At 43.4% G+C, this 25567-nt stretch overlaps 1 protein-coding gene across 4 annotated transcripts in view; it reads left to right on the top strand.

Moving 5' to 3' along the window:
• The window catches only part of NOX4 (NADPH oxidase 4), a 108243-nt gene that overhangs the window by 47888 nt on the left and 34788 nt on the right, over positions 1-25567 (top strand). For all 4 annotated transcript variants that reach the window (XM_074572520.1, XM_074572518.1, XM_074572519.1 and 1 more), the window contains one exon: positions 23267-23348. In XM_074572520.1, coding sequence (XP_074428621.1) covers positions 23267-23348 — 82 coding nt within the window. The remainder of the gene's footprint in view (positions 1-23266; positions 23349-25567) is intronic.

Here is a 25567-nt window from a genome sequence, read left to right as displayed (position 1 = left end):
AGTAGTGTCTGCAGAAATGCTGAAATGTGCAGCTCCCAGATAAGCGGATTTTGATGCCAGCAGTCTGGATGGCTGCCAGGTTAATTAACGCCTATGGTACGCTGAGATTACAGGTCGCTTTCATGTTCTTCCATGCTCTTCCATTGCTCTTTGAATGTCCTCCAGGCCAGGGGGGTAAGCCAGGATTCCCCGCAGAGGAGAATGGTAATTTGTTGCTCCCCGTGACAGTTGTATACTCACGTGATGGTTGTCATTATTCCTCGGCGGCTGACTTTCTTCTTGCTTAGCACAGCATTTCCTTGTAAGGAGGACAAATACACAACACCATCTTGTCCATTTCTTATGAAGGAATGTTTTCCATGTTAATTTCTATCGGCTCGTGTTTTTGTGGAACTGAGTCAAATAAGTTTGTCGCCCTAAAAGGGATTGGACCAATTTGGGGAGAATAAGTCCCTGAATGTCTGTAGAACTTGTCGGTCGTGCTGCATACTTGGCTGTGGAAGTTGCTGAAACATTAACAAGCAAAGGTTGTGAGGGCAGTGCCGTACGCACATACGCTCCGCAGTCACCCTCGTTTTCTGTTCTTGCTTGAAGTATAGGATTTCGGCCATATAGAGCCAGATGATGGGACTAATTAGCCTCGGGTCTCCTCCAGTATGATGGCTCTTGTTAAGCATCATTCCCGCCCGGGAGTGGACAGTGGGCTACTGGGACAAGTGGGCTGGAGAAGTACAAGCTAAATGGGTTTTCCAAAAGAAGTGGCATCTTTGAAGTTTTGTGACTGCTTCTGTGGTGTGAATTGTTCTCTGTTAGCATTTAAATGTTATTCTCCCACCTCAATATCTATATTCTCCATGGAGAGGCAGGTCTGCCTAGGTAGGACTGTATGAGACTCAGGACGCTGTCGCGTTACAGAGACCGTTTGTTCTATGACTTTTGCTAAACAGGGATATCTCCCGGGGTCAGACAAGCTGTCAAAAAGCAGGTGGTTTACCCAGCCCTTTATGCCACATCTGTGCCATGGAGCCTTGTTCTCACCGAGTCCCTTAAGCCCTGTGACAATTAATGGTCTCTAATCCGCTGACTGTTTGAGGAAGGATTATTATGTTTGCCACATTCCTTATAATCTTTCTTAAGCGTGCTCTAATGGCCTCTTCTGCAGACAGGATATTGGGCTGGAGGAGTTTTTGTGTGACATACTGTCATTTGAGCTCTTCTCACGACCTGTTCTCTCAGCCTTTATCCTATTTACCCAAATTCTCTTTTGTAACACTTTTTCACATTCCTGACAGTTTATGCCTGACACCAAAGAGAGTTAACAATTTGTTTCAGAGAACTCAATTACAAGCCTTAATTAAAAGGATGCCAGAAGAGCGCAGATACGCTCTGAAATACGGAGAAGAAGAACCGGTTAGTTTGAGATGTTTCTCCTCTTGCCGGCTTCAGCTCCTGCTGCCCGCTCCTGGGAGAAGTGGTGAAGGAACAATTTCCTGCCATTAGCTGTAAGGACTGGAGGAGGGATACGCGCTGCCGGCAAACCAGTTCTGCGAGTTACGCGTTGGGTCAAGTCTCAGACACCGAGTCTTATGCTTTGAAAATTGAATAGAGTACTTCATGGCCTTAGTGACTTTGGTGTGTAGGTTGGGAAAGCAACTGCATGTCAAGAGGAAAGATAAGGCGTAATAGAATTGTCAGCTCCCGGTGAGAAGTTGCGGTTAATGGAAAGTCATTTCTTGCCCGTATCCCGGTGCATATCGTTTTAGATATCCGGTAGAAGATGCAGCAAGAAGCAGCTTCTGAAAAAGGCAGTCACTCTAGAAGTAATGTTTTGCATAGGAGCAGATATTTAGTAGATTTTCAGTCAATACTGTTATTTGCTTTTTAAAGCAATGATTTGAATAGTGAAAAACATATGACAGAAAAAGTAGGGAAGAGAGGAAGAAACCTCAGAAACGGTAGGTCTGAGACCTTCGCAAACCAAACGGTCATCCGGACCCCGAAGTGATGTGTTTCTTGCTCCATTGAAATCAAATGGTGCTACCTGAGCTTAGAAGAACTGAGAACCTGACCTTCTCAGAAGGAGATTTGGATAAAGGCACAACATTCCCTCCCTTTAGGTAGGCAGCGGCACCCTTTAGATAAATTTCCAATACAAATCTGAACTCTTTCATTTCTCGTCTGTGTTATGATGGTGTTAGTAGCTGTGTTGTGTGTAGCTTTCATGCCCTTCACGGCACAGAGAGGCACGCAGGCACTGGCATTGCTGCAATGTGCCCGCAGATGCTCTGTTTAGCAGATTCTTTCACCTGAAATCCTTCCCGTGGCTCCCTTCGTACCTCTGACCTGTTCACGTGTCTAGTTTAGGATGAGATGAGCCATGCCCCAAGCATGCCTTTTTCTCTTCATTCTTTGTAAAGGGAGTCTAGATACATACATAGCTACCTCAGAGGTGGTTAGTTTAGTTAATTGACAATTAGTTGTGATTTTTCCTGTGGAAAGATTCCTAACATGGTTTTTCCATCTTCTGCCATGTGCACTGGGTGTTGCGAATAGTGGAACAGCTATTACAGACCTCCCTAAAGACTGGTTTTGTGATCAAGTAATTACTATCCTTGTGCTGACAAGCGACTACTTAAGTCAGCACTGATTGTATTAACAAAATGTTTTGTGGCATTGTGATGGCTCGTACTATTAATGCAGTTATTTCATCATATTACAGAGGTGAAACCTACAGCCGTAGACCACAGCTTAGACTGTCAGGACTTAGACACCCAAGTCACAATGGGTTTAGAGCGGCCCATCTGTGGTAATTGCAGACGTGGAGCCCTGCAGGTTGGGTTAGCCCTGTGGCCCAGAGCTAACTTGTCATGTCTTCCTCTGCGGCTGAGCCGGTGGGGGGCAGCTTTAAAGCCTGCGGTAACATTGCAGCCCCTCGTGCACGGATCCGAGGTGGGAGATCCATGGATTAGCTAATAAGCTAATCTTGTTACCAGCCTCCCCTCTAAACCTGTTTTGTTCTGCTTCTCTCATATCTCTGTGGTCGCCTATTTCTCCTTCAGCTTGGAAAAAATTGTTGTTAGTATTTACAAAAGGGTTTTTTGAAGGTTTTTTTGTCTCACTTACTTACTGTCTAGTTTGTCCTCAGCATTGTCATCTATCAGCCTTGTGCTTCCTCTGTCCTTGCTGCTGCCTCAAGTACTACTGCTTGTTTAGTTTCAAAGCTGACATTTCATCTGGCACCTCTGGAGGAGAGAAGAGAGGCCAGGGGCCATGCCTCGTGTCCCGCCACTTGACAGCAGTGAAAAAACCACACGACAGTGTATCAAGACAATGGATCTCATTCACTAGACAAATTTCAGGGTGTGAGACAGAAAGTGATATTGATGATGCCAAAATAACAGACTTCTGAAGCAACGCGGCATGTTTTGGTGGAAAAACAAATACACAGCACTCAGAGGTGTTAAGGTGAACTGCATGTCTTAAGGCAATAAAACATTGTGTGGTGCTGGTACAAATTGATGTGGGACCGTGTTTAAAACACTGCTGCGGTTCTGCGCTCTACAGGGATTTTTGTCTTGTAGTGACATCCTCCTGCTGTGTACTCGCGTGTGGTCCTGGAGACATCCACAAGGCCTGTCCACCATTCGGAGCAGCATGCCATCCATGGGCAGAGAGCTGGGCAGAGAAGAACCTCATGAGGTTCAACAAAAGCAAGTGCAAGGTCCTGCACCTGGGGAGGAAGAATGCTAAGCACCAGTATAGGTTAGGGGTGGACCTGCTGGGAAGTAGTTCTGAGGAGAAGGATCTGGGGGTCCTGGTAGACAGTAAATTATCCATGAGCCAACAATGTGCCCTTGTTGCTAAAAAGGCCAATGGCATCCTGGGCTGCATGGGGAAGAGTGTGGCCAGTAGGTCAAAGGAGGTCATTCTCCCCCTCTACTCTGCACTGGTGAGGCCACAACTGGAATACTGCGTCCAGTTTTGGGCTCCCCAGTTCAAGAGGGACAGGGAACTGCTAGAGCGGGTCCAGCGTAGGGCAACTAAGATGTTTGAGGGACTGGAGCATCTCCCTCATGAGGAAAGGCTGAGAGAGCTGGGACTCTTTAGCCTGGAGAAGAGAAGGCTGAGGGGAGACCTTATTATGGCATACGAGTATCTAAAGGGTGGGTTTAAGGAGGATGGAGCCAGGCTCTTTTCAATGGTTCCCAGTGACAGGACAAGGGGCAATGGGCACAAGCTGGAACATAGGAAATTCCGTTCAAATACACGGAAAAACTTCTTTACAGTGAGGGTGACAGAGCACTGGAACAGGCTGCCCAGGGAGGGTGTGGGGTCCCCTTCTCTGGAGATTTTCAAGACTCGCCTGGATGCAGCCCTGAGGGATGTGCTCTGGGCAATCCTGCTTTGGCAGGGGAGTTGGACTAGATGATCTCTAGAGGTCCCTTCCAACTCTGAAGTTTCTGTGATTCTGTGATTCTGTATTTATTGTGGGGATGCCATAAGAGCACTTTAGTACCACCCATTGAACCTGAGACGTCTGTCCTATAGGTTGCCAAATGTCGTGGCAGCAGGAGGTGGTGGTGTGTGCGGGAACTCTCCATCTGGAGCCAGGACAGACAGATCATGGGGTACCAATCTGCATCACCCTGTAAACTCTAGGTCTTGTCAGAAAATACACATCTTTGCTTATTCTTCCCGCTAGGGATGAGGGTATACACGGTCACTAGGTCATCTAGGTGCTTATTTTGAATGATGTGAATTTTTGTCAGATATTGTCATAGTCCTTTTTCTGGAAGGTCCAGACTTGGAGCAGGAAGTTCCAGCGGAAAACAAACATTTTTCAGTTAAAAACAACAATTTTCCAGAACATGGCAAATGTATGAAAGCATGGATCTTGTTTAACTCCCTGTGGACTAAAACCTCAGACAGCAAAGTGCACACACCCCAGATAGTTTTAAACAGACAAAAATTTTCAGGCAGTTGTTTGGGACGTTGGAGGCTGACTAAGGATTTTTTGCATACTCACCAGAAGAAAACAAAGATACCTTTTGAGTGGCTCTGAAGGAAGAATGATCTAAACTTGCTGGGCTGGGAGGGTTTGTCAAATTGTTGAGGAGCATCTACGTGACCTTGCTAAGCCCCTGCAGCTCCTGGTTTAGAGAGGGCCTGAAGCATCCCAAGGTGCTTTGCTGCCCTTAAATGGAGTTTTGCAGCAAGCGCAGGAGCTAGCAAAGAAGCAATAACCCCGGAGACAGTTTTAGAGATATTGAAGTAGTGGATCATTCAGTCAGTATCTACTATATTCTTAGTAGATCTTGATTCAGACTGGAGGAATGTGTGAAGCAGAAGGTGACAAGAAGGAATAATAAGACTACAAAATCTGCCCGCAGGGTGTGACACGGTTGTCCCGGGATCACTATAACGGCTACTGAAGCTATTACCTCAAGCTCTGTTTGATTTGGGCCTTTTTCATTCCATAGTAACATGTATTTTGTTGTGTTTAGTTATTCCATGGGATTCCTGGCAGGGTGTAAAGGCGTTAATGATGTGGTACTGTCAGCAGTTCCAGCAAAATCAATGTGCGGTTTTGGAAGCTGAAGACAGAGATGGAATAGTTGTTATTTTCCCCTGTTAGATTTTATGTCTACCAATTCTTATATTATCAGTGAATCCTACTTAGACTTCTAAGGAGGATATCAGAATTGAATGCTAAAAAGGTTTAATTGTGTTTCTTTTCATATAATTAGACATTAGTAATAAAAATAATACTGTTGCATTACTGAGAAGTTAAAATACCTTAACAATATAATTAGCCACATTGTGCCATAAGGAGTACTATTTTTATTCTTCATTGCCATTAACGTTCATTAATTATCCTATTTATGACTGCAAACAAGCTCAATAAAAGACAGGATTAAGAGAATGGAGCAAAAGAAGGAGAACAGATTTAGTTTACTGGCCCAAAGCTGAGAGCCCCTTTCCTCTGATTAAAGAATTAATGCTGAAGGTGAACACATCTGGAGTTTTGGCTCCAGACCTGGATTGTTTTACGTTAGTTGAACTCCAGCTGACTTAGTCCCAAAACCAGGGTAACTTGAGTCAGCTCCGATTTGAACAGTTAATGAGTTTTATCTCTACAGGGAAAAAAGATTTTTAGGTGACAAAAGGAGTAGGACTTCCTGCTCTGAAGTCCTTTCTTCATGCATCCTGTTATTTGTAAGCTTCCGTATTTTTGCATGTCCCAGGCTCTTTTTATTCATTTAATGATTATAGAAAATGGCCAAATGATGTAAATTATTTTTATCCTTTTATACAATACACACAAGGTGTGTGGATGTTGGTGTAGTTAAGAACTGACCCAAGAATACAAGGCTGAAGGATTCCTCGCCATGCCTCAGAACTCTGAAGTACCCTTCTGAAGGGAACGACAGGAATGAAGCCTGTGGAGCACATGGACATGTAGCAGCTGATGGGATCGAAATGAATGTAGGGAAAAAAAGCAAAAAGCTGCTCTCTACTTTGAAAATAGAATCACAAGATAGAAAAGCTCTAGGACATGTACCTGAGAGGACTGCCAGGCAAATTTCTGGGTTTGTAATCACTAACACGCGGTGTTTGCCTATTTAAGAACGCAAAGTTGCTGTCCTGGAATTGCCTGTGTTTCACCATTTTTCTGTTAATCTTTGCTTAGGGAAGCAAATCTTTGCTTAGTTTCACCATTTTTCAGTTAATCGTTGTTTAGGGAAGAAAATCTTTGCTGAGTTTCACCATTTTTCTGTTAACCTTTGCCTAGGGCTGCTTAGGGAAGTCCCATTCTTGTGGTGGTTTCTGTGCAGGGGTACACAGCGGCTTCCAGCAAGGAATTTGCGAAGTCTGGCTGGACTTTCTGGTTCCTTTGTGTGAGCACCTTTAACAAGCTGAGGGGTGTAATGGTTTCTAGAGAAATTTGAGGGTTCACATCAAAACGCCAGCTCTTCATGCACGCCTGCGCTTCCCTGGGGGCAGCAGTGGACTCCCCTAGATGCCACTCAAGTTTTGCTGAAGAATACGTACCAAATGTCATCTTGTTTTGTTCCCAGATCATTGAAACTTCCTCCTCAGGGACAGAACAAAAACGCAGACATGCTTCATACTTGGAATTATGATTTACCACAGTTGAACTAACAATTGCTAGTTAAAATCTCTTAAAAAGAGATTTGAAAGGTTTCTTTTTGGGACCTTTTTCTAACAGATTGTAAAAGTGCTGTAGTTAATTAGGAAAAATATATTTCATATTTGGAGCATTAAAAATATAGGAAAAACTCCTGTAGGAACTGTTGATATTTATAACCTTTATGATCAGAAGGGACAATTATCTTTATGTGCTCCGAACTCCTGCGTGATGCTTTAGAGTTTCTTAGAATAATTTCTGTACAGACGTTAACATAAACCAAACCCAAAACTTGGGATTGAAAGAGTCTGCTGTTTTTTCTGCTTGAACCATTGGGTGTCCGTGGGCTCTTTCTGTGCTGTTTGTGAAAATGAAGCTCAACTTTGTGATGATGTCATAATTTAGGTTTTTTTCCTGTTTGGTTTTTTTTTTTACCCCTTTACTCCTTCATTTCAGAGCAAGAACCACCACTGAAAAATGTGTGTGCATTTCAGTTGTTGCGTTTTTATGTGCAAATTCTTACAGAAAATGAGCACGGCACCTTTGAACCTTCTGTTGGGTTCATCTGTTGTACAAAGTTGAGGTTTTGAGACCTTGCATTTGCCTGGCTCTTTACTTTCTTCACCTTCTTCACTTCTAACATTCCTTTTAATTACACAAGTGGGCTTGCTTCTCAGTAGAGGTCTCATCATCGATTTAGGCTGTGGTGTGATTTAAAGCGTAGCTCTCCATTGCCGTGAAGGCCACTAGGAACAGTGGCTGCTGGGCTGTTGAGAAGACTACCGACCGTGCTACCTCGTATTGCTGCTCATTCCCTGGTCTCTCCTACCTGTCTGCTTATATCTAGAGGTGCCTTGTCTAAGTTGGATTGGAAGGGAGAGAGGCTGTCACTTGCTCAGAATTTACTCTGGGCTCAGCAGTTAACTCTGTGGGAGTTAATTAAAACTCCCACGACACTGCAAATGTCATCATGATCAAATAATGTGGTGAAATGACATTTTCACCCTATTTACACAGCCAATATTGCATAGCTCCTTGTTGGCACGATATTGGCGTTGAAGTTCTAGTTAGGATATCCCACCTCCTTTATTGCTATTGCATTATTTTTTCTCCTTCATTCCAAAAGTACGTTTACCCTGCTTTTCGTCAGCTGCATGTCCCTTCAAGCAGCAACTGTCTATTCCAAAATCTCTTTCTATTCCAAGATGCATGAAAATCAGTGCTGGCGTTGTTCATGTGAAGCAAATCCTACACCCCAAATTTCAACATCAATTCCCTACAGCCCCTTGCAGCCCAGCATTCGTGTGCCACACACACCTTCCTGTTGCTCTATCCGGTCCTTTGACTTTTGTGTGTGCATTGTTTCTCCAATGCATCAAGCACTAGCTGGAGAATTTGGGTTTTACCGTAAAGAAATAGAGCCAGTCGGTGATCCAAGAAGTTCTGAGGAGCATCTTGCAGCCACAGTTCTTCTCTGCCCCAGTGCTCCCCTGGAGATCTGTTCCATTAAATCATAAATATTATTAGTAAAAATCTGCCACCAACTGACTATGTACTTTTCAACTGTAAAATTAGGATTCCTGTGAAAAAAAAGGGTATGTGACAGCCGCAAAAGTGTTACTTCTTCCTTTAAAGAAGCAAACCAAACCTCAGAACTTGCACTGGAGGCACCGTGTTGTGACAATGGGCCAGCAGCAGGTTTCCACAACTTGTCAAAATAGGTATGTTGGTGTCTGCTATAAACAGAATGGAAGAATTGTGTTTAAAATGTTTATGGCTACGCGTTTTGTACAAACTTAAACCACACGTGAAACTATGTGCTCATCACAGCTCTGTGGTGGTCTATGAACCTCGTGGTGCCGTGCCTCAGAACAGCGGATGCCGCAGTGCAGAGCGCAGGCGCGGGGGCAAGTTCCTAAAGGGAGTGGAGTCAGGCCACCAGTGCAATCCAGTTTTTAATATAAAGGCATCCTTCTGTGAGTGTCAGTCCACTAAATTAATTTGTAATTAGACCCCAATTTTTTTCTTTTGATCAGGCTTTGAAACTTCAAAAGGCGGTGAGGCAGAAATGCCTTAAATACGCTAGAAAGTTTTAAGATGCTGCGAGGTAAATTAATCGCTAGTGCGTCTGACTTTGGGGCGAAATTTGAAATGGTAGTTGCTACGTGCTGAATGCGGCATTTCTTATCGAGGCAAATTAGCTCAGTATTAGCTAAATGCCGTGAGGAGAAACTGTAGGAGGGAATTCATAGCCTGGAAATCGCTTCCAAATTGTGAATGGGATCGCAGCCGTGCCCCTCGGGGATGGCGCGGCAGAGTGTGCGGTGACGGCTGTAACCGGCGCTTTGGTATGAGGCGCAGCAGCTGACGGGCAGGGTGCAGCGTGTATTTTGTTTCACTGACATTATAACCCACATTTCTGCAGCTCCGGCATGTCCTTCTGCCTCTTTTTCTTCTTTATGTAAAGGGTTTTTTTGATGAGAATGGGGCTAAAGTGACAGAGCTTGTTTCAGAAAGGATATCACGATATTTCTTATTTGTATAGTTTGTGACATTTGTAGCAGATTAGACCAAAGTACGCTATAATGAAATAATATACCATGAGAGGCAAGTTTTGGGGGGGGAGGTAATATCGTTTATTAGATCAGCTGAAACAGCCGGAAAAAACCAGGCTGTCTTTGAGGCATGAGGTGCCTTCAGCAGCTTTGACAAAGAGGCAGCGAAGTCAAAGCAAAGAGCAGGGAATGAAATAACATTCCCTGTGACTTTTTAAAGCATTTTTTTCCTTGAGAAATAACAGTGATAAAATTGCCTATTAAATGAATATAAGATGCCCTTCCCCCCCTTTTTTTTAAATTAATTTACCTTTTCCATGAGAAATATTATTTGTTTCTCCAAAAATTCACTTGGTCAAAAACATTGTCCGAAAGCCAAAAATGTCACTTGTAAGTGCTCTCCCCACTGCCTCTTAGGATTTGTGTGTCTCCAGCTTCCTTTATCTTCTCTTGGCTGGGTTCCCCATTTGGGGTATATTTGCTGTAATATGCCACGGTCTCGCTCTCTCCCGGGGAAAGAAGGCGCTTGCATCGTGGTAGATAGAGTCCGGCTGGCAACTCTAACTGGGAAAGGAGATGGGCGCGTGAGAAAACTCCACTGTGACTGGCATGAAGCGCTGCATTTTATTTACATATACGTGCCCACACACATCCCTCCACTTTCAGCACTCGGGTGGGTTTTTTCACATTTTAATGTGTTGGGTTTTTTTCTCTTAAAATATCGATATCCTATCTAAAAAGCCATTTTGATTTAAAATGTTTGACCATCTCTAGAGAGTAAAACTGGGACAATACTTTATGCAAGGCATCACTGTAGTTTTGGTAATTTGAAGGGACGCTGTGCTGTGCGTGGGAGCTGACAAACAGTGGATGACTGCTTGGATTTGTGACTTACCTGAAACCAGACAATTTTAAGTTCTGCTGTAGTAAATACCGTGATCGTGAGTAAGAGAATGCCTCTCTGCTGGGGAGAGAGCCTGGGAGGTCTGTGAATCCAAACAGGCGCATTTGTGTTTTCATGTGTGTTGGACAAGGGGGGGCTCAGTGGAAGGTGGCATTTACCGAGGCCTGTTGACACATTTTTCAGTGTTGAAGGGGGATTTTGGGGAGAGGAGGAGCTTCAGAGATTACTGGCTATTTTGAGTTTTGCTGAAATGGCTGCTGCGATGGTTTCGCTGTACTGACGACGATAACTAGCGCACCGGCAGCCGGAGAAGCCTGCTGTGTTACGTGACATGAAAAGAAAGCAGCGGGCAGTTTGTGCTCTTCGTTCCGATAAGCGGTTTTAAGGACTACCTATCTCTTCCCATAAATTTAACATACTCTCTTACTCATTAAGCACACCGTAAGTGCCATTTCCTCAAGGAACATGACAGAGACGCCCACGCACATTTTCAAAGCCGAAGCTGCGATGCTTTGCCGTGCTTTGCCCAGTGTCTGGTGCCAGCCTGACGGCACAGGGCTTTCCCTCAAGGATGTTACTTATGCTCCGTTAGCTGAGTGTCTCTGGAGCTTAGCCGTGACTGGCTTGAAAAAGGCAAAATTTATAAGTAAAGGAAGATATTTTTATAATTTCTGTTATTTGATGTTGGTGTTTTTTTAATGGGTCGAGGGGATTATGCTAATCATGCCCCATTATTAACAAGCATGGCAAATGAAATTTCCTCAGTGTCCAAATAAAGCAGCATTTCATTAATCCAAAAGTCGGTTTAGAAATAACATTTCTTTAAAGGTCTCTCCTGCTTCTCAACAAATATGTACCAGGATGTGCCATTTCTGCCTGAAGAGGTTTTTAGCATTTCTGCACTGTTTGGTATTGCTGAATTTGTGATGGTACATCCACCCATGCATTGCTGTATGGCAGGTCGTGACTGGTAACTAAAAGAATCAAAAGATAGATATCTAATGACAGCTTATAGTTTTAAGTGTGGTGTATGAAGGCACGGACTCTGGCTGTGATGAGCACGAAATCGTTTATTGCTTCTCAGGCCTCGGCTTTTATACGCGAGCTCTAAAACTTTCCATGCACCTGCTGGGCAAGTAAACACATACTTCAGATCACTAACCCGGTCGCCTTGTTCAGTTCCCACCAAGATAAGCACGCGAAGCTGTTTTCTTGTTCCATGGTTATATTGAGCCGGTTCCTCTTCGTTCCATCCCTGTCGATACCCGTGCTCCTGTTTCTGTGTGCATTGCTCGCCGTGTCCTCGGCCGTACGCAGCCCTCTGCGCATAGATCTGCCACGTTAAGAATTGGCAAAATGACTTTGTCAAAAAAGTACCTGCCAAACCTTTTCCTTACAATGGCGTGAGGAACTCTGTGATCTAAATCATGTTTAAAACACTGGTTTTCTTTGTTCTAGAAAATAGTTATTAGTGTAGTATTACATAGTAACATTTTCAAGCTTTTCTCTCCCGTTCAAGGCTGGGAAGACTTTTTTTTGTTGACTTTTGTTGAGTAGTAACAGACTTTCTGTCGTGTAAAAAGATGTCTATTTAATATTTCGTTACATTCGTAACATCGTGGTAGTTAAAAGATGGAGACGACAATCCATAGAAAATCACGCAACATATTTGAAGGAGAATCTACACATGAGCTAGTGCTAAGTCAGCAAATACAAGTATTTTTAAGAAATTATTAATTAAGAGTAAATGAAAACTACCCAGACAAGGTTATATATAGTAGTTTACAGTCAGGGAGTGGGCTGGCTGAAGTTCTCAAGAATTACTTGTCTAATTCAGATGTAAGAAGAAATAATAGAATTGCTCACAGCAGGGTGAAATTAAACCAAACTTTTGATACATTTCCTGATACACTTGTGTGCATTATGTTTTATCACCTATCCAAAAAAAAAAAGAGAAAAACAATATCTAATGGCTCATTTCATTTGCCAGTCATTCAAATGATTTCCTGCTAAGGTTTTGATATTGCCCTTTGAGAGATGTTATAAGAAATGGAGCCTCAGATGTGATTAGATCGTTGGAAAAAATATGCAGTTCTTCCCAGTGGATCATCCCCAGTTGACTAGCAAAATTTACATAGAAGATAGGATCCAGCTGAGCTCTGATCACTTTATCCTGTGTTATGCTTCAGCGCAACTAGTGCTAGGAGTGCTTTCAGAGAAGAACTTGTATGTGTTCTGTGAAAGACACAGCCAGCTGAAAACACAGGAGAAATGATTTTTATATATAAATGGAGTCCCTTAATACCCTATTTCTTCTTTTGTTTCTTATTTGGAGCCTTATTACTGTTATTTCTAGCATTTGATTTCAGCTAAGAGGTTGGCTGGACAGGCGTTTCACCCCCCGGGATGTATATCAGTGCTGTTTTGTCCGAGCACTGTCTTAAGGATTCCGCATATTCCAGCTTTCTGTCTGGCCCTCGGCACAGACCCTGGCAACAACTTAGCATCTTCAATGTAGGTATTCACACAACGTAGCTGTGAGGAGGTAAAAGTTATGCTTAATGACCTTACTGATGTCAATTAAGCCTCGTTGATTAGCAACACCATTCACAGCTGCAGTTGGAGGGAAGAGGGCCGGGCAATCTCCCTGGTACCTTGTATTGCAAGACAGGGAGTGAGGGTGTATTAACACGGAAACTCCTGCTCTCTTTTGCAAACTCTTCTTTCTTTAGCATGTTTCCTTCCCCTCCCATCCCTGCCCCAACTAAGAGAAGCCAGCATCTCCCCTGCCCAGCACGTACGAAACCTATGGCAGGGCAGTGTCTTGACTTTGTGTTTATCAGCTCTGGGGACAGTTGCCTCCTCACCTTCTGTGTCCCTCTCCTCAAACCAACGTGGGTTTGCAGTTTTATATTCAAAGGTGGCAATCAATGGAAACGGCACAAAATATTGATATAGTTTTGTTTGGTTTGTTTTTTTCTTTTTTTTCCATAAGCAGACATGTTGATTATATCAGTTATTTAGGGTGACTTCGGGACAATTTTAGTCGGGACAATCCTCATTATCAATACAGGCTGGGGGATGACGTGATAGAGAGCAGCCTGGTGAAAAAAGGACTTGGGGGTCCTGGTGGATGAAAAGCTGGACATGAGCCAACAATGTGTGCTTGCAGCCCACAAAGCCAACGCATCCTGGGCTGCATCGAAAGAAGTGTGGCCAGCAGATCCAGAGAGGGGATTCTGCCCCTCTGCTCCGCTCTGGTGAGACCCCACCTGGAGTACTGCGTCCAGCTCTGGAGCCCTCAGCACAAGAAGGACACGGACCTGTTGGAAGGGGTCCAGCGGAGGGCCAAGAAGATGATCAGAGGGCTGGAGCGCCTATGCTATGAGGACAGGCTGTGAGAGTTGGGGATGTTCATCCTGGAGAAGAGAAGGCTCCGGGGAGACCTTATAATGGCCTTCCAGTCCCTGAAGGGGGCCTACAGGAAAGCTGGGGAGGGGCTGTTTGCAAGGGCATGTAGCGACAGGACGAGGGGCAATGGTTTAAACTAGAGCAGGGCAGGTTTAGATGAGACATTAGGAAGAAGTTCTTTACACTGAGGGTGGTGAGACACTGGCCCAGGTTGCCCAGAGAGGTGGTGGAGGCCCCATCCCTTAAGACACTCAAGGCCAGGCTGGATGAGGCTCTGAGCAGCCTGATCTAGTTGAAGATGTACCTGCTCACTACAGGGGGGTTGGACTAGATGGCCTTTAGAAGTCCCTCAACCCAACACATTCTATGATTCCATGACTTCTAAGAAAGGAATTGGCACAAAGAACTAGAATGTACTTGCTGGTGATATTTTTATAGGGGCATGCTTTGCTAGGCCAAAATCTGCTAGCGCTTCACGCCTGTTCTCTTGTAATGGCGTAGGAGTACTTTGTACAAGACTGGCATGTTGTGTGTTTTGGGTATACAAAGCATTTTGTGCTTCACCCACCCCCAAAAACAGTGGCTGAAGGTAAAATATAATTTTGTCAGCCTTAAATCACACCCTGTGTTGCATAGGGAAAGGTTCATTAGATCTGGAATCCAGGTCTCAAGGCATGTGATTGTTCCCTCCAATGCCTTTTGTCCAAAATCTTTTGCTTTTGCCTGGGAGGGAGTAAAGCAGAGGGAGCCAGGTTCTTCCCAGTGACAGAAGAGGAGGCAATCAGTGCAAACTGAAATACAGAAAATTCATTTTAAGTTCAAGAAAAACCCTTCCCACTGGAAGGGTGTTCAGGCACAGGAACAGGTTGCTCAGGGAGGATGTGGAGTCTCCATCCTTGGAGATATTCAAAACCCAACTGAACATGGCCATGAGCAACCTGGTCTTCCTGGCCCTGCTCAGAGCAGGGTGATTGGACTAGATGATCTCCAGAGAGCCCTTCCACGCTTCCACTTCCCTGGCCATCAGGAGCAGGGAAGTGATGGTGCCTCTGTACTCGGCACTGGTGAGGCCTCACCTCGAGTGCTGTGTTCAGTTCTGGGCCCCTGTGTACAAGAGGGACATTGAGGTGCTGGAGCGTGTCCAGAGGAGAGCGACCAGGCTGGTGAGGGGTCTGGAGACCAGGGCATATGAGGAGAGGCTGAGGGAGCTGGGCATGTTTAGCTTGGAGAAGAGGAGGCTGAGGGGAGATCTCATTGCCCTCTACAACTCCCTGAAAGGAGGGTGTAGAGAGGTGGGGGTTGGACTCTTCTCCCAGGGGAATAACGACAGGACTAGAGGAAATGGTCTGAAGCTGCGGCAGGGGAGGTTTAGACTAGATATTCGGAAGAATTACTTTACTGCAAGAGTGGTCAGGCCCTGGGACAGCCTGCCCAGGGAGGGGGTTGAGTCACCATCCCCAGAGGTGTTTAAGAAACATCTAGATGTGGCACTTCAGGGCACGCTCTAGTGGCAGAGATCGTAGGTTGTGGGGTGGTTGGATTTTTTTTTTCTTTGTTTGTTTGGGGTTTTTTGTGTGTGTGTATGGTTGGACTTGATGATCTCAAAGGTCCTTTCCCACCATGAAGATTCTGTGATTCTATGATTCTATTCTGTGGTTCTGCAAAGTTATTGTACAGTAATTTATTTGCATATTTGAGTGTAATAATGAAGCTGTGCCTGTATTAGTAAGAGTGTGAAATGATCCCATGCTTATGGTCTAAACCAAGGCCAAATGCAAATAGACAAAAGCCAATGAATGAGTTCCCAACGACTGGTGGTGTTTTTGTTATGATACAGAATTTTAGCCTTGGATGGAATTAACTCCATTATTTTGTGGCTGCCATTTAAATAAGTTTAATGAAAAGTTCTTATAGCTTGTTCAACTGCATAAAATATATTACGCTTACAAACCTATTTATAGACTTAGCTATAAATACCAGTGCATGTATGCATGTGGGTACGTACTGATGTTTGATATATTTGGTGACAAACTAATGCACGTGGCTGGAGATGATGTGACAGTGACAGCCCAAGAATAACACTTCGGAGTCATGATAATTATTTCCATTTCAGCTCAGTGCTCAGCAGCAATAAAGAGGGAAAATTATTAGGAGAAGAGTAGATGCTGAAGCAGAGGAGGTCACTGTGCAGCTGGGCATTTCTGTGGTGCTCCCAGGACTTGAGTCCTGCGTGAGTCCCCTGTGCAGGTCTGGTCCTCATCGCTCAGCCGGGATACTGGACAGGATTCAAGCGGAAATGACAAACATGATCAAAAGCTCGGAAAGACTTCCAAACATGGGACAACTGAGTATACAGGGACTCTTTAGCCTGGAAAAGAGATAATCTAGAGGAATATAGCAGTGATCTGCAAATCATGCAAAACACTGGAAGATAAAGTGAGTAGGGTCTGACTGTTCATGGTTTCTGCCAGTGTCAGAACTTTGGTCATCAAATACAGTCGGTAAGACACTATTTCAGAGCAAACGTAAGATGATGGATCTTCATGTAGTAGAAACTCCTTGTCAGAGGCTGTGGGATAGATTAGGGGGTTTTCATGGGGGACTCGGCAAGTACTTTAAAGAGAAGTCAGGTATTTCTTAATAGACAAACCACCGTAGGCTCAGGTCTCTTCAGGTAGAAACAGTTGGAGGCTTGGAAAGTGCCGGCAGGATGGATTTGCCCCGTGCCGGTTCTTCCATAGGTGCCTGCCTGTGAAGCAAGAGCTGAGGGGGCCCTTGGTGCGAATCAGTGCAGCCTGACAAATTGTGCCTTTGCCCAGGTTTTTGGAGGCATACCCTCTGGAGCTTGGCAGTGCTGGAATTGTAGAACTCAGTGCTACAAAATTCTGCATAAATAACATTTGCTTCAGAGTATGTATTTATACAGGGGTTTTTTAAAAAATTAAAGTTACCTTTTAGGACTGTTTCTAAACCCAGTTTTACTGTAGCACTTTGAAAGTGCCGAGCTGTGGAATGAACTCTACTGTCATGACAGAAGTAGCCTTCACATATAGTGAGAACCTCTGAGAAAGAAAAGTTTCTTGATTAAGACATTGGTTTTGAACTCCAGGGATCTAGCTAATCCCCAGCTCTGCCGGGGCGTTGCTCTATAACCTGCAGAAGGGCCTCTAACTCCGTATTGAGCATTGAGGCTGCTCAACTTTGGTGTTGTGTCCGCTCCTCTTCACCGGCTGTCTGGGGAGCCCGAGGCTGGCAGCACAGCTCATAGGCAGGCTGGGTCACTCGCCACTGTCTTGCCAAGTTAGACATACCAAATGCAGTCTCAATGCGGTTCTCGGTGTCTCTCTTCCCTGTTTTGAAACAAAGCATTTTGCTTTCCATCACTCACCTTTCAACCTTTTAAGGTCCTTTGGACAAGAACTGCCTTTTATGCCGCCTCTTCATTGGCAGATGTATGGGTATACACACATAAATCATGCAGTATCTGTGGTTCTAGGGTAAATGAGGGAGGTCTGGTTAGAAATAAATCTGTCCAAACTCATTTTGACATAGTAGGTGTGACATTTTAAAGGCATAGGAAAGCACCTAGAGTTCCAGCAGGGAAGGGATGGGCTGATGCCAGATTCAGGTTCACTGCTGACCTGTGTAATGATTAGTTGATTTCCTTATTTTTTCCCTCTGCTTAAACAAACTAAAATTCTGCAAAATAAACAGAAGGATGCTCACTGCTTATTCACCTAGCTTAGAAAACAAGGAGACCAGTCGCCGTTCTGTAAAAGCTTCTCTATTTCCCTTAGATAAATATAAACAGCAAGGGTTTTTATATAATTTTCAACTTTATGGCTTTTACTAGCTTTTAGGTTTTTTTTAGTAGCTCTGTAAATAGTGGGCTTTAATTAGTCTTTTACATGACTGATCAGGAGGGATCACCAATGGTGGTGAAAAAACAGGAGAATTAAACTCCGTGAGGCTTAATGGACTGAAAATCATGGAAGTTCAAGCTGGTCAAGAAGCCTGTCTTTTTGTATCAGCAAAATATGTATGTTTTAGGGGAATTCCAAGGCTCATGGTGTAATCATTTTGGAACCTTTAGCTCATCAACATTACCTCATCATTGTTTTCTTTCCTCCCCTTTTAATCCGATGGAGGATATTTGTAGCGCAGACTCTTCAAGAGGAGAGAAGTGACACTTCCTTAACTTGAGAAACTTTGGCCGTTGCGATGACATAGGTCAAACTGAAATATTGAACATTTCAGTTTCATGCCATCTTGTTGCTCATTGTAGTTTTATAGCCCTTAGAGTGGCAAAGGCGTCTTCCTAAATGCCTTTTTACAAGGCACTGAGGAAGTACTTGTGACAGCATTTCATGTATACAGAGCTTGAAAACAAGGCAGATTAGTGGGTCTGAAATCCTTTTAAATGATGTTGACTATTTTAAGAAAGCTGACTTGATTTTTTTGTTTTTTATTTAAATTATTGCAAGTTGTTGAGGAGATATTCATGGCATGGAAGGTGCTCCAGACCAGTCTGCATTTTGCATAAAGCTAGGCAGATTTTTTTTAGTTTGAAATTACAGGACTTGCAAGTGTCCGTGTAGTGAAAGATGAAAGTGAGAGATTTCTGTCTCAATACATGCAAAAGTGCTACAGGTAGTTAGAGAAACATGAGTGTAAAATGTCCAAAGGTATGAGTGTGGCACTATGGATAGACCTTCTGGTAGGCAGCTAGGCTTCTGGGCCACACTGTTCTGTAGTTGGAACTAATGAGGCTTTTCTGTTCTCCCGTTCACTGGTTGCTTTCTAATCTCATCTGTGTTTATTCTTATGAACTTCGATTTAAAAAGTCCATAAAGCTGGTATAAAAAATCCTTATCCCAAAAAAGCAATTGCCATCAGTCATAACAGTGTTCTTAATTGAGTTCATCGCGTGCAATTCAGCCTGGTTTTATTAGAGGTTCAGAGTGATCTGAAGCTGCTGGGTAAAAGGTGACTGGGATAAACAAAAGAGCAATATCTCAAACTTCAGTTTGAGATACAGACCTCATAGATACAGACCCATCAAACTCTGAAAGAGCAGGAATTTGATTTTTCAAGACCCTTGGAATTCAGCAGAGTCACTTTGCTGTTATTTTCTGTAAAGTATTTTGTAACAAGGAGGAGCAAGGAAAGAAGAACCACAAGACCTGACCTTTAAAGTCAAACCTGACACAACTGCAGTGTGTGACCTTTGTCATCACCTTTGAAGTGCTAAAGCCGTAAGAGCTTCAGGGGTGTGATAGCTTCAAAATACAAGGCCGCTGCTCTCTGTGCCATAGTATTCTGTCTACAGAATGTGAATAATAATAATAATAATAAACCTTCTACACAAATTATTTTTCTTTGCTTTGAGAGCCCCAGAAAATAAAATTTTATAATAAAATTTCCCTTTGCCTCTCTTTCCACCTCTCTAATAGTGTATTCTGGAAAAAAGGAAACTTGACTGTGTAACCGATTTAAATGGGCTTCCAAGCACGCACCCATTCTTGCTCACGTTTTTCTGGCATTACTCACCATAGTGAGCACAACCTCATTCTTGCTTGAGAACCAAAAATGACATGCATCTAAATATTTCAAAGGGAAAATTTCCCTTGAAATGCATCCTTCTGTCCCTGAAATGGGTAACTGGTTTGGCAGAACAGGTATTATAAAGCTGTTCGTGGGCGTTTATACTGAGATTCCAGTGGTTGACTTGTGAATGTGTTGAGCTGGGAGGGGGAAGGAAGAACAAAGGATGAAAAAGAGAGAAGAATTTGGTAAGAGACAAGGAAGAGAGGTTTATGTAAGAGGACAGATTAAATTTCTAAAGCTATCCATGACAAACTTTCTCTTCTCCTTTGTAGTCTACAACCTTCCTGACTTAGAACAGGGGAAAGATTGTGTTATTACACCCAGCCCCTACTCATCACGGGTAGCAACACTTCACATTTATCTCAACATACACGATCCCAGTGAGAGTGCCTACATTTAACCGAGGACTTCTCACTGATCAACGATTTGGAAGGAACTGTATGCTCAAAATGGAAACCAGGAAGAAATGGAGACACTGGGCATGTTGAAGAGAGAAGTTTGAGCATAAGACGTGACTGTGCAGCCATTCTTGATGCCTGTGAGGACTTTGTCCTGTGGTTAGGCTTACGGGAGAGTCAGCGAGACGGTATCTGCAGTGTCACACTCAGCAGAGTGACAAAACAATCAATGGCATAATTGATCTCCGAACAATGTAAAAAATCATTAGGAAATGAGCTAGTACAGACAAAATAATGCAAATTGCATGCATAGAATGAGAGAGAAGATAATTGCGGATTTCTCAGAAGCAAGCATTTTAAAACTTGGTTTAGTAAATGTTTTGCATGTTTGGTTAATAAACCAGACCAATACCTAGACAAAAAGCATCACATTTTAGATACTAAACTGTATGAAGTGATGGAAAAGATTCATTTTTGGAGATGTCTCTCTAAAATGATCTGAGTATTAAAATTGTCTGACTTGGTTTGGTTCCATTGGTCAGCTAGTGATTGCAGATCAAAATAATGTAAAATACTCTGATTAGTTTCATCAGTTCTTCAAGTCTTTCATCTGTTGTTGTAGCATGGATTTGAAGGAAACTCTTATTTTTTTGAAAAGTCCCCCTGCCTTTGGAAAGTATCGTTGTGATTTTTTCTTGCAAATTGAAAAGCTTTCTCCTGTCAAGCTTTAAGCTTCTGACACGTACTTTTCTAGGAGCACCAAAAGTGCTTTATGTTCTGTCAGCAGCTGCCAAAGCTCTCATCACCTCCCTCATCACCTTGCTGGATAGTCCTTAAAGGCAATAGTGTCATTTCCACCAATGTGACTTTTGTACAGTGCACACGTATGTGTAATATGGGAATATCATAGACCTGAAGGGTGAAGGATGTACATAATGGTCCTATGGGACGGATCAAAGCTAAAGGCTTCTGTTCAGTGTGCCGTTTCTCCTGGGAGGCTTGAGAGGCTTTAGAGGACGTGGAGGCTACATGTGCTGGAGGAAGTTGTAGGATGTGTGGGAGATGAGGTGGAACGCTACCCCATAGTGTAAGTGCTGCCATGGAAAAATGAGTAAAGTCATATGGTGAAAAGAAAATACGTCTGCCTGGGAAATTTGCCATAGTGTGGTGAAAAAAATAAAAGTTGACTTTAACTAAAACAAGATCCAGTAGGGAAGCTGTTTAGGCCAATTTCAGATGCCATAACTTGGCTGCTTTCACTCCAGTCCGGGCCAGCCCTGTCACATTACTATTCAAAACATTTTCAAGATCACGGCTTGTTGGGTTGAGTCCTGGAGTGCAGCCAGGTGGCCTGGATCAATGGGAAAGGGCAGCAGCACAAGAAAAAGAGTCACAGAGCAGGGGTTAGAGATGGAGCATGGCTGGCTGCCTGTGTGCTGTCCATCTCAGGCAGAACAATGGAGCAGGACATATCTGCAGCCTCCCTGGGATGTGTTTTGCTTCTCCCAGAGAATCGCAGGCCCTTTGCAAGGTCTGCCAAACCAGCCTCACTCGCATGTAGTATGGTGGTGTGTGGTATTGACCTGAAGAAGAGCATGAAGAATGCTCTTCTGAAAAACTGAAGAATGCTTTGCATTGCAGTTGTACCTGGTCGTAGACCCTAACAAATAAATAAATTGGGCCACCCCAAAGACAAATCCTTAATCACGGTGACTTGCACAATGTTCTGGAGGTCAAAACCCTCAAGTCATGGAAGGAAGTGCTATTGTTCAGTGTTTGCCATTGAAAACTTCCTCTCATTCCTCCAGCAGGCACATACAAAGGCTGTTGTTGTTCATACAAAGTCTTTTTATTAAAGGGTACCATTAGCTTGAGTTGCATTGGGAAGTTCCTGAGGTAGGAGTGGGAGTTAATGTGCTTGCTCTGACACACATGCAGTTGGATATTTTGCACCAGTGAAAGCTCCCTGAAGCCTTTCAGTTCTTGTCCAGTGGCTTTTGAAGATCATATCGTATCATCTTTAAGGATGACAGGGCATGCCCACATGCATTAGAGGATATGCCCATGTGTTAGAGCATGTTTTGAGATGCAGAGCGATATAAGGGGAGGAAGGACTATGCTTATCCTCAGGTTCAGTTTCCAGAATGAAAAACTTACATGGAAAAGATATCTATTTTAGAGAAACCCATAGTACAGCTGCTACACACAACACAGGCCACAAACTGTGGTTTAGCAAATGAAGGATAAAACCTGTAGCTGAAGACTTCAAGCCACGGTTATAAGGTATTGCAGGAAGAGTAGGAGGTGAGAAGCTGGGAAGGGAATCACCAGTGTGCCACTGGAGGACTGGTTAAATAAAAGTTGCAGGTGGTGGAAGCAAAGAAGGAAAGAGACGTGTCCCATGCTATGGAGAGCTACAGGGTGTGCTGAGGGGATTTGACCTGGGTCGGAAACGTCCTTCGGTCCCTCAATCTGGGTATCAAGTGAATTTTGAGGAGATTCCCATCTTCCAGGAACTGAGAAATTGATGCCGATAGAAGCTCCTACAGATCCTGCTTATGCCTATCCACGTCTGGAGAAAGGCATCAGAGAAAGGCAGCTACCCCAACCACGACCACCCCGTCACTTGGTGGTTGGTGAAGCTACGTTACAAAAACTTCACCTACTGCAGATGGTCCTATAATGCAGTTTAAGTATATAATAGTGAACAAAAAGCAATCAAGTCTTCCAGCCATCCCTGAAAATACCAGTGAATCAGTTACCCAAGGGCTTGTATTGCAATTTAATTTAGATTAATTAATTAATCTATGTTTGTTTAGGCTGCTGTGATCCTTGAGTGGCTGGTGAATTCTTAATTGCTCCTCCTTTCTGTCTAGACTCAGCTCTTCAAGGCAGGGACTATTTATTTATCATCTGTGTATGATACTCAGAAAACCTGTATGCAAACCTCAGAAACTTGTAAGCACTACTAGAATTCAATATTGGATGAAAAAATTGACATTTTAAAATATTATTAAAAGGCCTTACAGGAAACAGAAATTTCTGGGCTCAGCGCAGTTTTGTATGAATATATAGATTTTATTCCCTGTACACTTAGCTTTGTCCTCTGGTTAATATTGCTGGAGAAGAGAATTCACTGATATTACTGCTTGCTTACTTGTGGCCTGAACTTATAACGCAGAGTCACAGTCTGGGTTTGTTTTTTTTTTCTTTTCTTTTTTTTTTTTCTCTGTCCTGACAGAAAGATTTCGGGATTTACTGCTTCTCCATTCAAACCAAGATACAGAGATTCTGCCCATCTTTCAGCAGAGGCGCTATCCCAAGTAAGTAAGATTGTCTTCTTGGGAGAAATAAAATCTTTATCTATTTGCAGCGAGGGAGAGCGGAGCGTTTATAGCCCTGCACATGCTTTCGGTGTGAAGTCCTAAGGCAGAGCTGTCGGGGAGACCCACCCGCGCTGAGCTCGGCAGTCCTTCGGCGGTGTCAGGGAGAAGCAGACGTGCTGCACGAGCGTGCCCAGCTGGCAGGGGGGATGTGGTGGTGGAGTTGCCTGGATCGGTGTCTGGTGGAGCTCCGTTTCACTTGACACTGCGTTGACATAGGCAGATGTTTTGTCAAGCTAATCCCCGCTCTTGTCTTGTGGGATTCCATCATTTGCGGTGACAGATTGCCTTGGATTTTAACAGGCTCCCCTCTGGAAGCCTGCAAGCACTAGAAAACATTTTTTTCGGCCCTTTTTAGAGATACATGTACGGACAAACCAAAAGATTAGTGTTGTGTGTTTAGGAGGTCTTGAATGTATTGAGTATCCTGGACAAAACCTCTTCTTCTCCTAAGTGACATACCTGAATGAAAAAATAAGTGCTCCTTGTTATTATATTAGTCACAAGAAACAGTCACTTTCAGCCGAGTCTTGGAAAGAGGCAGAGAAGGGGAGAGGAGAAGAAGAAACAGTCCTTGCATTAACCGTGGCCAGAGTGAGCGATGAAGGAAGGCCAGTGCAGGAAAGACAGGGGCAGGAGAAGGAAGAAAGAATGTGTGGAGCCAATCCAGCGATGATGACAGAAATAAGCAAAGTTATATACTTTAGTTATTATTGTTAGCAGGTTCCTGAAATACGTAAGAAGCCAGTGGAGCAAAGTGTGAAATACGGCTCTTAAAATCTTATAATATGAATTATCTTAAGAGTAGGCAACAAATAGAGGGGCTGGGTGCTGAAAACCAGTCACTTCCTTACTGCGAACACTTGAAAATAGAAGCACTCAGGGGTGACATCCTGATTCTGAAAATAGTGAAACTTTGCAGACTTCAAGGGAGACAGGATTTTATCCCCTGGAATTGATTGTTTGCGTTATCCGTTGTCACTGTACTGGAGTACTGTGGAGTTACAATATATGAAACTGTGGGAGACACCGTATGTGGATGGACTGGTCTGCTTTTTTCACTGGGACTTCCATGAATTATTACTTTTCTCCTCAGCCTTTGGGGCACTGAAACAGTTATTTTTCCATGGCAGTAGACTACTTTGCTTGGCTGAGATGTTTTCACTTATGGTATGGACACTGTCAGACTGGTCTGAGAAACTAGTGTATTGTCCTTCCTCAAAGAACAGACTTACCTCTACACAAATCATTCTTAAGGTGTCTGACTTTCCATTTCCTTACATTCAATTTATTGTTAGCATTCTTGGCAAGTACAGTCCACTAGCAATATTACACATTGTCAGATTCATGGGTGAACGAGTGCCTGTTGTCTGCTGTTCAGTGGATGCTTCAGGTTTTTGAAGATCATACGACAAATAGCTTGTAGTGTGGAGCTCTATTGCTATTTGAAGTTATAGTGGCTTTGCATCACAAAATGATACATGTTTTCAGCCACATTACTTGGCAAGATTGACCGATTCCTCTAACATACAAAATCAGCCAAACTTTGGCACGGAACTGAAAGAGAAGTTTGCATATGTTCTTAAAAGCAGTAGATTGCTGTTTATAGCATCATTAATTGGTGCATATTTGCTTGCTTGTTTCAGAAATTTGTAATTTATTATAGTTCATTTAGAAACTAGTTTAAGACTATTGACATGCCCTAATTTCCCTAGGGGTTGTCTTTCAAGTGAAATACTTGGGTTCAGCAAGGTAGAAAACCTGTTCATCTTCATAATATCTTTTATCGTGTTCCCATGTCAGTTTTTTCCCTTCCCTGTGCTCATTTTCATTGAAAGGTCAGTTAACAGAAGTGAAGATAATGAACAGACAGATTGCATAAATCAGTGTCCCTTCATTGACTTCAGCTGAGCCATGGCTGGTGGTACTACATAAGGATCTGAGCAGTCAGGTCATTTTAGTGAGACGTCGTCATGGGGCACAAGCTGGAGCTTGTAATGCTTAAGGAAATCTTAAAAATATGGACGGTTAAAAATAGAAGATAAATTCTAGTAATGACTTAGCTGAATAGCTCGACTAAGCAGGGCTTAGCAGGTAGAAAGGACAAAGGTTTGCACATATTTAAGAGGCGTATGTCCAAAAGAAATAGATTGGATAGG

Source organism: Larus michahellis, chromosome 1 (assembly GCF_964199755.1).
Source record: "Larus michahellis chromosome 1, bLarMic1.1, whole genome shotgun sequence".
NCBI classification, from domain to species: domain Eukaryota; kingdom Metazoa; phylum Chordata; class Aves; order Charadriiformes; family Laridae; genus Larus; species Larus michahellis.
Note: the sequence above shows the minus strand (reverse complement) of the source record. Positions and strands in the feature narration are given on the sequence as shown.